Source organism: Triticum aestivum, chromosome 4B (assembly GCF_018294505.1).
Source record: "Triticum aestivum cultivar Chinese Spring chromosome 4B, IWGSC CS RefSeq v2.1, whole genome shotgun sequence".
Lineage (NCBI taxonomy): Eukaryota > Viridiplantae > Streptophyta > Magnoliopsida > Poales > Poaceae > Triticum > Triticum aestivum.
Window position 1 is genome coordinate 485,451,269 of NC_057804.1, and position 13,273 is coordinate 485,464,541.

The 13,273-nt window shown below is 44.2% G+C and overlaps 2 protein-coding genes and 1 non-coding gene across 5 annotated transcripts; 1 reads left to right on the forward strand and 2 right to left on the reverse strand.

Moving 5' to 3' along the window:
• Positions 1 to 1,840: 1,840 nt before the first annotated feature.
• Positions 1,841 to 1,914, reverse strand: TRNAE-UUC (transfer RNA glutamic acid (anticodon UUC)). Its single transcript has one exon. It is a non-coding gene; the product is annotated as a tRNA-Glu (tRNA).
• A 57-nt stretch (positions 1,915 to 1,971) lies between these two features.
• On the forward strand, positions 1,972 to 9,739 carry LOC123092866 (DNA polymerase I). 3 transcript variants are annotated; one of them, XM_044514720.1, is made up of 15 exons: positions 1,972 to 2,250; positions 2,617 to 2,833; positions 3,552 to 3,631; positions 4,449 to 4,487; positions 4,882 to 4,900; positions 5,643 to 5,699; positions 6,628 to 6,755; positions 6,840 to 6,908; positions 7,246 to 7,331; positions 7,439 to 7,548; positions 8,332 to 8,382; positions 8,780 to 8,838; positions 9,063 to 9,107; positions 9,235 to 9,309; positions 9,401 to 9,739. In XM_044514720.1, exons 1-15 carry the CDS (start codon positions 2,155 to 2,157, stop codon positions 9,515 to 9,517), a joined length of 1,248 nt encoding a protein of 415 aa, XP_044370655.1. In that variant the 5' UTR covers positions 1,972 to 2,154; the 3' UTR covers positions 9,518 to 9,739. The 3 variants fall into 3 exon arrangements, with proteins under 3 accessions (XP_044370655.1, XP_044370654.1, XP_044370656.1); XM_044514719.1 differs by having other exon boundaries at positions 1,994 to 2,250; positions 2,602 to 2,833; XM_044514721.1 differs by lacking the exon at positions 5,643 to 5,699 and having other exon boundaries at positions 1,994 to 2,250; positions 2,602 to 2,833.
• Positions 9,740 to 9,870: 131 nt separating this feature from the next.
• Positions 9,871 to 13,028, reverse strand: LOC123092867 (glucan endo-1,3-beta-glucosidase 7). Its single transcript, XM_044514722.1, has 4 exons — positions 12,675 to 13,028; positions 11,058 to 11,437; positions 10,330 to 10,968; positions 9,871 to 10,254 (listed from the first exon to the last, which is right to left on the reverse strand). The coding sequence occupies exons 1-4, from the start codon at positions 12,754 to 12,756 to the stop codon at positions 10,045 to 10,047; spliced, it is 1,311 nt and encodes a 436-aa protein (XP_044370657.1). The 5' UTR covers positions 12,757 to 13,028; the 3' UTR covers positions 9,871 to 10,044.
• Positions 13,029 to 13,273: the final 245 nt, after the last annotated feature.

Genomic DNA, 13,273 nt, shown 5'->3' on the forward strand with positions numbered 1-13,273 from the left:
GTTAGTGTAACCAAATATCTAGCCAAAAATAAGTGTTTGTCCCGGACTGTGTGATGACGAAGGAGATGGAGTGTAGAGCTGGTAGTTGATGGTTTATGGTTTGGCAGAGGAAGGAGTGGCTGTTTTGTGGAGCGATGAGAGCATTTGGGTGTTGAAGGTCAATCCAATCTTGCCACGGAGTTTGGTCCGGTAGCAGAGCTTTTACAGCAAATTTCATTAATAGACAGTTATTCTGAACATGGAGATTTTTTAGACCTAGACCACCTAGCCTTTTGGGCTTACAAACATTTTTCCAGGCAACTAAGCATTGAGCACCGGTGCAAGTTTCCTCTGCGGCCCAGAAGAAAGCGCGGCGTATGGAGTCTAGGGTTTTTAGCACACTTTTTGGGATGAGAAAGACTGACATAAAATAGACTAAGATGGTAGCAATGGAGTCCGGTCACCCTTGGACAGAATTTTTGCTTGCCAACCTGACAAGAATTTTCGGCATCGTTCGATAATGGGTAGAAAGGCATTTGGGGGTAGACGGGTCGGTGCCAGGGGGAGGCCTAGGTAGATTTGTGGAAAGGTTGAGGTTGTGCATTGCAAGGTGGTAGCAATGGAGTCCGCCACAGAAGGGCAAACATGCATAGGTACGAAAGTAGTTTTTGTGTAGTTTATCGTGAGGGCCGTAGCCATTGCAAAATTTTGGAGAATGTGTTTTAGCTACATGGCGGCGTCATTGGATGCCTTGGCGATTATGAGGGTGTCATCGACATATTGTAGAACGGTCGGTGGCAGGTGTGTGAACATGGGGCGTGTTAGGTGCCGAACATTCATAATATGAAATCAATATCAATAGATGTGTCATGGCTTAAATTTTCATATTGTATAACTTTAGCATGGTATATGTTGATATTTTTTATATAATTATGGTCAAACTTTATGAAGTTTGACTTCAGACGATTCTTCTATGCAGAGTAAAAATGATCAGAGGGAGTACATATGGATGTACACTACTCTGTAAAGTTTCATGGTGAAATACTTTTTTATGCTAGCACATGTACTTTTTTCACTATGAAAGTGTACATGATTTTCTCATTTTGTACAGCTCACATCAAAATGTATTTCGTCATGAAATTTCACACATCTAGTAGCCCCCCCCCCCCCCCCATCTGGTATGCATCTCTAAACACTTCTGCATTCATGTTAGTTTTCTTAGAAACTTTAAAAGTTGATTTTTGAGAAATTCATGCTCTATGGAGCCCGAGAGCAAAAAATCTACAGGCAAAAAAAGTTTCCATTGCACTACTCTGTAAAGTTTAATGGCGAATACCTTTTTATGCTAGCACATGTACACTATGAAAGTGTACATGATTTTTTCTTTTTGTACAGCTCACATCAAAATGTATTTCGTTCTTGAAATTTCACACACATCTAGTAGGGCCCCCCATCTGGTATGCATCTCTAAACACTTCTGCATTCATGTTAGTTTTCTTAGAAACTTTAAAAGTTGATTTTTGAGAAATTCATGCTCTATGGAGCCCGAGAGCAAAAAATCTACAGGCAAAAAAAGTTTCCATTGCACTACTTTGTAAAGTTTAATGGCGAATACCTTTTTATGCTAGCACATGTACTTTTCACTATGAAAGTGTACATGATTTTCTCTTTTTGTACAGCTCACATCAAAATGTATTTCGTTCGTGAAATTTCACACACATCTAGTAGGGCCCCCCATCTGGTATGCATCTCTAAACACTTCTGCATTTATGTTAGTTTTTTTAAAAACTTAAAAAGTTGTTTTTTGAAAAATTCATGCTCTATGGAGCCCGAGAGCAAAAAATTTACAGGCAAAAAAAGTTTCCATTGCCGGGATTTGAACCCGGGTCGCCTGGGTGAAAGCCAGATATCCTAACCGGGCTGGACGACAATGGATTTGTGAAAGAAAATATTTCCTCGCTCTTTTATCTAGAAATTTCAGGAGCAACGCAACCAAGCCTATTCCCACGGTCTTGGCGGCCGCCACGCCATTTGCTCGTCTCCCAACTTCCGTGGTTGTGCTGCTGAATCAGCCCCAAAGGGAACCGCCTCCAAACTCCTTGCCCACGGCCCGCCGGCTGGCACTGACCTCCCCCGCCGCCCGCGACTGGAGCGCTGCGGGCATCCGGTCCGTCGATGGCGTGCTGCTGCTTCCGCGCCGCCGCGGTGCCGCGCCTCCTCTTCCGCGCCGCCGCGCGGCCCCTCCAGTTGCCGCTCGCCGTCTCCCGTAAGGTACGTGTTCTGCGCCCCCTTCTCTGCTACCCGACGCCCTCCTCCTCTCACGGTTCCACAGATTGGGGCCGGAGAAGGCCCGTAGAGCGAAAAAGTAGGGGATGCTACATTAACTAGCCCTAGTAAAATCGGCGAAGCTTCGGCGACCATTTCATTGCTACCTGCACCGCATTGCCTCTGTATAAAGTTTCGTCTTGTTCAGCCGAGCACCTTCGCGTAGTTGCGTTGCAAGTTGGATCGCTCAACCCTTTTTCGACTCAAAATGATAGTGGTTCATCTGGTTCATAACCTTAATGTTTTCTAATGCGAAATACCGATTAATTACTGCTCTTATTTTCTTCGACACATTATGGTTTCTCGGGGCAGTCAGTCTTGCCAGTCACTGATTCAGTCGAGAGTTTTCAAGGACCGTCAGTGGATCATGCCCCACGGATTCCGTTGTATGACGACAGCTTGCCCTCAGGCGTGTCGACCATATTAACGAATCCTGGCGAGAATGTTGCTCCCGCTGATCCTTCAAAGAGTAGAATCATGCTTGTTGATGGAACCTCAGTGATGTACAGATCCTACTACAAGATATTAGGTCAGTGTTTTCCTCGTGCACTCATTATTGGTACATCTTGTCTGTTTGCTTTGCCTTTTTTTTAGTTGTTACGATAAGTTTATGTCTAGAAACGGAATGTCTTGACAGTCACCTCTTTGTGATCCTCAAGACATTTCGTTTCATATGCTTGGTAAGTTGGCTTGGAACATGTATTTAAGTCAGCACTTGTTCTGGTAAAGCAAATGTTGGAACTCAACTTAGACATGGAATTGTTGGACTTAGGTCTACTTTAATATGATAATTGAAGTATAGCAGAATTCTGTCGTTATCCTAGACACTGGCAAAAGAAATAATGAAATATTACATGCTTCCACACATGCAATCTCGAGTCCATAACAACATGACATGAGACAGTTTTTCAATTTCATTACCCACCCTATGTGCATTGTTTTCAGAGACTGATGGTTTAGCTGTCCAGCTGCTGTATTGTTTATCCTGTAATGCGCAACCTTCTAATCCGTCTATCTGGTTGAACTGTGTGCTATGCTTGGACAGAAACTCCTAACCAATGTCCGTAGTACAGATTTAGAGACCAATTGTATACAAAACTACTGAGTAGTCCGATCAATCTGTAAAATTTGTTCTTAAATATTTAAGTTTGTCATACATTAAACCTGTTTGAGAAATTTACTCTTTCCTATTGCTCGTTTTCAGTGTTGTAATCTGCATCTCATCTATTCTTTTTCCATGGATGTAGCACAGCTGCAACATGGTCAGTTGGAACATGCTGATGGCAATGGGGATTGGGTTTTAACTATATTCAAAGCTCTGTCACTGGTGAGTAGGACTTAGTTGTAGCTTTGAAATGACATCCTCAATGTTAATAAACTCAAATTTGTATATAATGGGTGTTGCAGTTATGGGTTGCGTCATGTAGAGTTTGTGTGAAACACAATCTGCTAGGACAATTCTGTTTCTTCATTTGTATTTTTATTCATGTAGTGAATACGGTCCATGATTGTATTTTTCTCTCTTTATAAACAATTTTCTCACCATCCACTGGGCACTACTAATCCAACAAGTAGGAACCAGGGAGAACTGAAAAATATGGAAGATGAGGGAAGTTGAGAAACTTTTTGGAGTTTAAGATATGTTTTTGGTCAATGGCACATTGTACTGGATGGTCAGTGCAATATTTGTTCCACCATGCTTGTCTTCATATGACGTTTAGTTAATGAACTATAGTGACAGATAATAGGATGTTTTTCTTATCAAGTTTTTTCCAGTAGGCATCTTTGACTATTAAGGCGGATCTTATAGGGATGAGTTTTGGGAAAAGACAATATTCTGTACATATCTGCCTATTTCAGAGTTGTGATGTTTATTAACCACAAAAGTTTATCCTCGGTTGGTATTAGTGCCTTCTGGGTCCATAGAGAATGTGTCAATATGTTGTTTACTGTGGCTTTGAAGAAAATATAAAATACTCTCGCTGTTCAATCATTAATGATGGATTAACCTTTTGCCTCCATGCCTTTTCATGTACCAAACTTTATATTGACATTGTAGAACTGTTTCCTTTGTAATAGTTGCCTAACTAATAAAGTTTATGATCCTTTATTGTGATTTGTAATCTGTCGAGTTTTCTCTGCAGCTTCTTGACATGTTGGAGTTCCTTCCGTCTCATGTTGCGGTATGCCATTTTGTTCTTGCATGCATTCTACTGGCAGTGCTTATTTATTTTTGCATTTTCACTGAAAAACTACATTTTGGTTATCTATATGCATGAGCTTTGTTCATTGGTAACTGCTTATCAATTTAAGTGCGCATGTTTAGTCTAACATACTTAGTCTAATCCTCAATGGAATAAAAAATTTAGGGGCCAACTGTAGATAACCTGCACATTTGTAATATACTTATTATTTCAACATTTTGCCTTTAATGATCATTTGGCACTTTCCAAACTAAGCTGTAAATGCTGAGCTGTGATACATCATTACAGAAACTACAATGTGTTTTCTTTACTTCTTTTATTTGTTTTCCTCTTAGCCTTCTGACCACTTACGTTGCTTTAAACTTATTTGCAGATGGTGTTTGACCATGACGGTGAGCTCTGTGCCTGTCTCCGTCGGAGAATTCCCCTAACTCATTCTTTTTAATCTTTACTCTTGGAAAAATTCCTTTAATCAAATCCTTGCTATCATTCTTGATGCACATCCACTTCATATAATGTTAATTTGCATAGTTTCCAACACAAAATATTAACTCCAATTCTGTTTTCTTTAAGCATTTGTCTTAAATTACTATTTGTATTGAACATCTTTTCTATTTATATTTGGACATGTAACGTCCTCTCCAAGTTCACCTTTCCTGGCATGTAGAGTTCTCCCCTAGTTGATCGTTCCTGCTCATGATTTTAACAACTCTTCTCTGTTTATTCTTTTAGTTGTCGAACCAACAAAGTTGGTGTTTTCCCTGCACTTCCTTTTTGCATCTGCGATCCATTCTTGTTCTGTTTGAAATGTATTATGATTTATGAATTACTTGTATCTGCACCCCGGGCGGGGGGGGGTGGGGGGTGCATATTGGTGTCAAGTCAAATCAATATTACCATATACAATGTTATACAATACTAAGCTAGTATCATTAACCATGTTTGGCAATTTCAATTATATTATCTATATTATGCGGTTTGAAGGGTTAGCTTTCTGTTTGGATTTCTCATCCCAGGACCGGAGGGAGTACTAGTTTGTGAAAAGAACCCCAATACCCTTGCTATGCGAATTCAGAGTAACACATCTCATTACAGTTCTTAGTTATAAAAAAGTGGCCAAACTTTTCTTTTCAGGAGTCCCATATGGTCATTATACGGCCATGCCATCCAAAGAATGTCACATGGCAAAAGGTAAGAGTAAGATAAACTCAAGTAACTTAATGGGGATCATGGGAGATGGTAATCTGAGGCTTCCTCATCTTGGTGCATCTCACTTTCTAGGCAGATCCAAATTTTTTTTCCTCAAAAGATGGCCTGGATCAAAACAGGCGTAAAACAATAAGAGTGATAAAATATGATTTGTAGAATACAATGTTTAAGGCTTCATCTCACAAATGCTAGTTTTTTCATTCTATAAGGAAGTGTTCTTGTTCTCTTTCAAATCCTCCTTTCTTTGCCCCGTTGGATTGAAAGAATCTTGTGGGATATCCATAGGAAGCACCATTTTGTTTGAAGGAATGAGCCTCAAAAATTACTATGGATTGCTTTTCTACACTCCAATTCTATATGATAGCTAACAAGCAGTGACCCTCTTGGAAATTTTTCTTTGTGTCTATGACATGCACTCAGTGTCTTCAGAACTTCTAGTGCTTTTCTTGTGGGTGCCACCAAAACTTCTATTATTAATTGCTGTGTTCACAATCTTTGTAGGATCCATCATGTCATGAAATTTTATTCCTGTATTTTTCCTATTTATGCACTTTACAAATCCTGCACATTTGTCCGAGGAGTCCAGTACGCATGACAGAACCTCATTTCTATGCTTCATGTGGTGTGTACATTTGGAAACTCTGGCTCATTTGTATTTGCTGCGGTCCTTCTGAAATCTGGACATGTGTTGTTTATTCTAGTCTTCTGGGCTGAAACAATTCAACTCTAGTCCATTTTTTCCCATTTTGCCCTCTTCTCTACTGATATATAGGTCTGCATTTATTAAAATAACACTAACTGAATTTAGGTTTGCGACATTTTTTGTTGTTGTTCTTAACAGTTATCTCCAATATTTTCTACTGATTTAGATCTATAGAAACATGATACTGTCTTTCTTGTGTTCTCCTAGGAATGACTTTTCGACATATGTTATATCCTGCTTATAAGAGCAATCGCACCTCAACACCAGACACCATTGTTCAGGGCATGCAATACTTGAAGGCATCTATCAAAGCAATGTCAATTAAAGTAATCGAGGTAAAAAGTAGCAGTTATATATTTGGTTTGAAGATGTTATTTGTTATCTTTTGATATCTGGGATTGTCAAAATTATCAATGTAGGTTCCAGGTGTCGAAGCTGATGATGCTATTGGTACACTAGCTGTCAACAGTGTGTCTGCAGGCTACAAGGTAAAAAATACTTCGTCATGAATCATTCCTCTAATACCTTGTTTTGTCATATGCACTGGATTCTTTTTTGGAACGTTGACTGGATTTCCGGTAACAATGGAATAATAAACAATTGTTCCTACCACTTTTACTTGGAAAGTGATGCAACTAGACAATGGCTGGAGTTAAGGGCAATCTCAGCATTTCTTGGCTTTTGTACCAACAGTGCAAGAAGTGAAATTAGCTGATATAAATTTGATATTGCTAAAGTCTGATGGATCCGATATCTTCTTGTGTACTCTGGTTGTTATCTATTGCTAACGTCTTTCTTTTTCAATATGCCTGGCCTCTTTTGAAGGTCCGTGTTGTCTCCCCTGATAAAGATTTCTTCCAAATTTTATCACCTTCTCTACGTTTGCTGAGGATTTCTCCACGTGGTTCTGGGTCAGTGTGATTGTTTTTTACCTTCTGAAAGTGTCGCTGGAAATGTCTAAATAGTTCATTTTCATGATTTTAACATACTGGAGGTTTCATTTTTTCTGAACAAACAGGATGGTTTCATTTGGAGTCGAAGATTTCGTGAAGAGATATGGAGCATTAAAGCCATCACAGTTTGTTGATGTTGTTGCACTTTCAGGCGACAAAGCTGATAATATACCAGGTATTGTTTCTGTTGCTGTTGTATCTTGTACCATTTTAGTTAGGGGTCAACAAAACTTGTTTCTGGTGGGTTGGCATAACAAGCCGGCCCAACTGTATATGAAAGCATGGATCTCTTTCTACCTTACAAACGCATCAAAAACTTGAGTACGGAGAGAAAAAAACAGGCAGAAACTTCCTAATTTAGGCAGTTGGTTAAGTGTGTTGCATGCGTTAGACGGTTTCTGGAATGTTTGGCCTGTGGGTGAGGTGGCTGCTTTTGGTAGCCAAGTTAGCCTGAGACATGTCGTTGTGATGTTGTCACCCTTCTCCTTGCAACCAAAGAAAGCAAGAAGTGCGCCCTACATTGGAGTCCATGGCTGCGACGATGCTCCACAAGCCGCCTGAGCAAACTGCCTCCAGTCCGCTCTGCCTCTACCTTGCAGCTGCACCATTTGTCTCCAAACTCTTTCCGCTTCTCATGGCCCCAAAACTGGCTCGCCGCTTTGTGCCCCCAAGTATACAACTGCAGTGGGCTCTCCGCTCTTCTTTTCTATCCAGTGCTTTCAAGCCTTGCAAACTCTACACCGATAAGATGTACTGCAATTTGATTGCACTTCTACAGCAAACACATTTATGAACCCACTGTATGTGTAATGAACCCTAGTAAGTTTAATTAACCTTTTTAACACCCCCCCCCCCCACACACACAAGACCATGCATTCATGCAATTTAAATTCATAACCTATCTTTCATTGCGGGGACCTGCTGACTGTGACATTTGACTGGTCATTTTGTTTTTCAGGAGTTGAAGGAATTGGAGATGTTAATGCAGTAAAACTAATAACTAAGTTTGGTATGTTTTTTTTTATCGAACTATTTTTGTTCCTGAGTGCTTATTAGATACTCCCTCTGTATCAAAATATAAGACGTTTTTTTGACAATATTACAGTGTCAAAAAACGTCTTTTATTTTGATACAGAGGGAGTATGTATCAAACAATCGATCACTTGAGGACGGCAGCCTATAGGATATTGCTTTAATGTTTGTTTTAGTTTATTGACTGATCGAGCTAGGTACACAATCTGAAAGGAGGTTTTGTACACATACAGAGTTAAAGATGACTGATGTTTCATTACTAATTCACCAGTGTTGTTGTTACAATATATTTGATGTTTTGAGTTTTTGAAAGTATGGAATGGCATTATCAGAAACCTTGATTGAAAATTGTCTTTTCATTGGAATTTGAATAGGTTCGTTGGAGAACTTATTGAGATCAGTGGATGAAGTCGAGGACCAGCGAATCAAACAGGTAAAAGCAGACCGTTCTCAAAATTTGCAGACTGCAACAATGCAAAAATGGCATCTGAACTTTTAAATATGTTACCATCTTCTTGATTATTGATTGCATTTTCTCCGGAAAGCATGTCAACTTATGGTCTCCCAAATGCCGAGTAATTTATTCCAGTAGAGTTCTTCCCTACTGTTCTCGTAAGGAAAAGGTTAAGAAGTTGTGCTGACTGTGGTCCTTTACAGGCTTTGATCTCTCAATCAGAACAGGCATTACTCTGCAAAAGCCTGGTAATTTTTCTTCCTAACCGTCTTCTTTCATGAATACTGAATTCCGCCATCTTTTGTATATTAGCCTGCTAAGAGATGAGATCATCCCTCAACTGAACTCTTTTGATCGAGGTTACTCTTGTTGTAGGCCATATTACGTTGTGACCTTCCATCGTACATGGTTCCTTTTAAGACCCCTGACCTCGTATTCCAGAAGCCAAAGGCGAGTCAAGCCATAGGCATCATATATCGTTAATACCACTAGATTCTGTTCATTTTGTGCTTCCTGCTTACGCTGCTATCCTGCTTTCCAGGATGATGGAGCCAAATTCATAAATCTGTTGCGAGCTTTGGAAGCGTATGCAGAAGGATCGTCGGCAGACCAAATCATCAGAAGAGCTTTGCATCTCTGGAACAAACTTGAATCATGATGATGCCAGAATTTTTCAGTAGTGACCCAGAAGAATGTCCGCATAATTGCGCGATAAGATAGGTTACCAAAACAGCACGATCGTCTAGCTCCTGCATAGGGAGCACTCAGCCATACCCAAGAAGAGAAAACGTCTTGCTGCTGGCTGCCACATTTTGCGTTTTGCTGAAGCGCGCAAGGAAAATTGGACGGTGGTTGCTTAGACAAATTGTTCATACACTAATCATAGGTACTCCCTCCGTTCCAAAATAGATGACTCAACTTTGTACTACCTTTAGTACAAAATTGAGTCATCTATTTTGGAACGGAGGGAGTAGTAGCTTGAGCTTTGTAGATAAAGCACAGCATGGGTATTTTTTGTACTTCTAACTAAGGTAGAGAGATGCAAGGTGGCTGATTAGTTCGTCGATCGATCAAGTGCAAGTTTGGCCATTTTTCTTTGTTCTCAACCAGTTTCTTATGCACAAAGAGTAACGGCTGCGTTCCAAAAGTCATGCGACTTCCATTCAGAAAATGATATCTATGCTGTCATCTACTTTCGGCCACCATTGCCAGGCCCAGCAAAGCACCAAACAAGACAAGCAGCAGCACGCCGGCGTCACCTTTCGGCGATGCTGCTGTTCCCGGGACGTAGCACGAGCTGCTCTGCTGCTGCACCTGCTGCGTGTTCCCCGGCACGGTGCTCGTCGGCACACAGTACCCTGCCGGCGTCGCCCCCCTCCCGGCCTGCGGCGCAGCCTGCAAAATAGTAGAAGAGCGTCAGCGCCGTCCATTCCATTGAACAAAAGCCGCAGGCTAGGCCGAGGCGAGCACCTGCGCCGGAGTTGCGGTGACGCCGATCTGGCCGGACGTGCTGGGGCTGGCGCTGCCTTTGGCGAGACCGATGTCGTAGTTGGCCGTGAGGTCGGCCTGGTACAGCCCGAACGACCGCTCCGACACGGGCCCGGGCTTGAGGTCCTCGTCGTAGAGCGCGAAGAGGTACGTGTCCACCGACCTGCCGGGCGTCCGCGGCGTGCCCACCTGCGACCTGAGGTGCGCCACGAGGTTGCCGTTGTACGCCCTGGCGTTGTCCGGCGTGGCGCCGGCCTCGTCGGCGTCCCCCCTGTACGGCCACCCGGTCTCGGCGATGACGATGTCCACGCCCGCGTACCCCTTGCCGTCCAGCGCCGCCCGGACGGCATCCAGCTGCGCGTCGAACATGTTCATGTAGTTCAGCCCCGACCCGGCGTCCACGCGGCCCGGGTTGGGCTGGAACAGGCAGAAGGCCAGCGTCTCGTCCCGCGTGTCCGACGCGTACGCGAAATACGGGTACGGGTTGATCATGAACGGCGAGCCGTTCTGCCGCAGGAAATCCAGCACCGGGTCCAGGCTGCCGGCGAGGTCCATGTGGAACGCGCCGGAGGACGGCGGGTCCGACGCCGCCAGCACCGCCATCGAATGCACCGTCGAGATCTGTTCTTCGGCCAATGCAAATATAATCTCGTTCAAGATTCAAGGACCACCGTTTTAGCTAGGCAGTAACGTGCATGTGACGAACGTGCCTTGGTGGTTGAGCCTGCGGGGAGCGCGGCGAGGAGGTTCTGCATGGCTGGGAGGAGCTGCGGGCCGAGCGTGGGGTCGCCGGAGTTGAGGAGCTCGTTGCCGACGGAGATGGCGGAGACGGACACCATGGTGGGGATGTTCGCCGCGGCCCACGACGCCGCGGCGGCCGGTGAGGCGGCGAGGCTCGGGACGTCGGAGTTGGGGACGCCCAGGAGGATGGAGATGTTGGAGCCCGCGAGCGCCGCGACGAGGTCCTGCTGCGGCTCGTAGAGGCGGAGCTTGCCGATGGACGTCGACGTGAGCAGGCTGGCCGTCGACGCCGCTGGCGACAGGTTGTCCGCGAGCGTCCCGTAGTTGACCCCGATGAACGACTGCGACGCTGTGAACATTGAACACGTCCAAATGGCGAGTTAGAAATTTAGAATGCATATTTGGCTACTTGCATATTTGATCGTTGGGAGTATGTCTTAACATGCAAACTTTTGGAATGCAACCGAGCCGGCCGGAGCATATCTGTAATTGTATATGCTCATCGGAATTTTGTATTGTTGGGCTGCCCACATGCATGCAAATATACCTAGGCTAGGTAGCAACGGTACACGCCATTCGTTGTACAGTTTGGACACCATGATCTGTCACTCGGGGTTTAGGTGCCGGACCTTCCTCTGTCCATGCCTTGTTGATTCGCACGCATCCTTCATAATTTGATACTCCCACCACTAGATCCCATGACCAACCGGTTGGGTTGGGTGAGCGTTCGGACAGCAGTCAAAGTCACTTCGTGCCAATCTCGCTAGCCAACACAACGTGCATGTGAGGTTGCTTAGGAGCTACTCACATCATCACTTACTTTCAGCACATCAGCTTCCCCTGATACATACAGCAGTACTACCAATGTAGTACAGTTAAGGTGCCGTGCTCCGTTCTGCACCACGATCGGTCGGGATCATGATTTTTATCGAGCATCGTCTTTGACAGCATACCCAAAAGTAACTCCTTTCTCTATCTGGGCGTTGGGAAATACAGTATGATCAAGACGACAGAAGAAAAATCGCATTCAAGGAGGAAGGAACTCCAATTACCCTCCCTTATAGTACTCCGTATTTCTCTACCGTTGAGGAAAGTTCATTTGATCTGATGAATAAGAAGGCAAGGTCTCATGAGATCCGTCCTACTTTAGGTTAGCGTAGCTGCGCCATCACCATTTCCGTAATAACCTGAAGAAACTTCAGTGACTTGCCACGTGTAGTATGTAAATAGCACTACTTGTTTCGGCAAACAAAGTAACTCAATGCAGCTTACTTGACAAACAAGAACAAAGGCAGACAACAAAGAAAGCAGCTGAATGGTGCTGTAAATTCTTGCCGGCACGCTTGATTATGTAGGAATTAGTGACGCTATTCGATGTTAAGCCATACACTCCCATCTTATTTCCGCCTTTTCTTGTCACAATCAGAAGAGCAAGCATTGAAGCATACGCAGAACATTTCCGCATACAGCTCAAGTCAGAAGTAATTTTTTTCTTCTCTCGAATGGAACAGTTTAAGTCAAAAGTAAAGTACTAACTCGTAAGCCAGGTAGGAAAACCAGGGAGCTAAACGGTACCGGGAGCTTACTTGCGAATTGGAAGAGGAAGGCGCCGTGTAGGAGCCCGAAGATCATAGCAGCAGCATCCATCTGCCACCTTCTGCCTTCCATGCTTGATGCCGTCTCTGGACTCCAGTGGGTGGCTGCTTGAGGAGACGACTATGGAAATGCGGGGCAGAGGACGAAGAGGAAGGATGGAAAGAGGAGGCGAGGCGTTTCCACTCGGCCCTCCTGCATAAAAGAGGACGAAAAGAAGGCTAGACGACACCGCACCGCGGGCGCGCAGTAGAAGCCGGTCGCCGTCGCCTCGCTCGTCTCTATACTACCAGTAGCGGCTTACCAGACTCGACTGCACGTTGCCGCGCCCGTGCCCGCGTGTGTTTCGGGCGCCAGCTTTGCCGATACAGACAGATATATAGCCTTTTTTTTTGAGGGAATGACAGATATATAGCCACCCAAAACGATCAGCGTGGGCGGCTTCGCGCGCAATGCTCCCTGGCGGGTCGGGCCGGCACGGTGACAGTAAAACCGATGAGCCCAACGATGGGGACGGCCGCGCTTCCGTCTCGCAGAATTTAGGGGGCGTCCCTGCTGGAGACGTCTGACTGGCCGCGGCCGTCACGTGGTA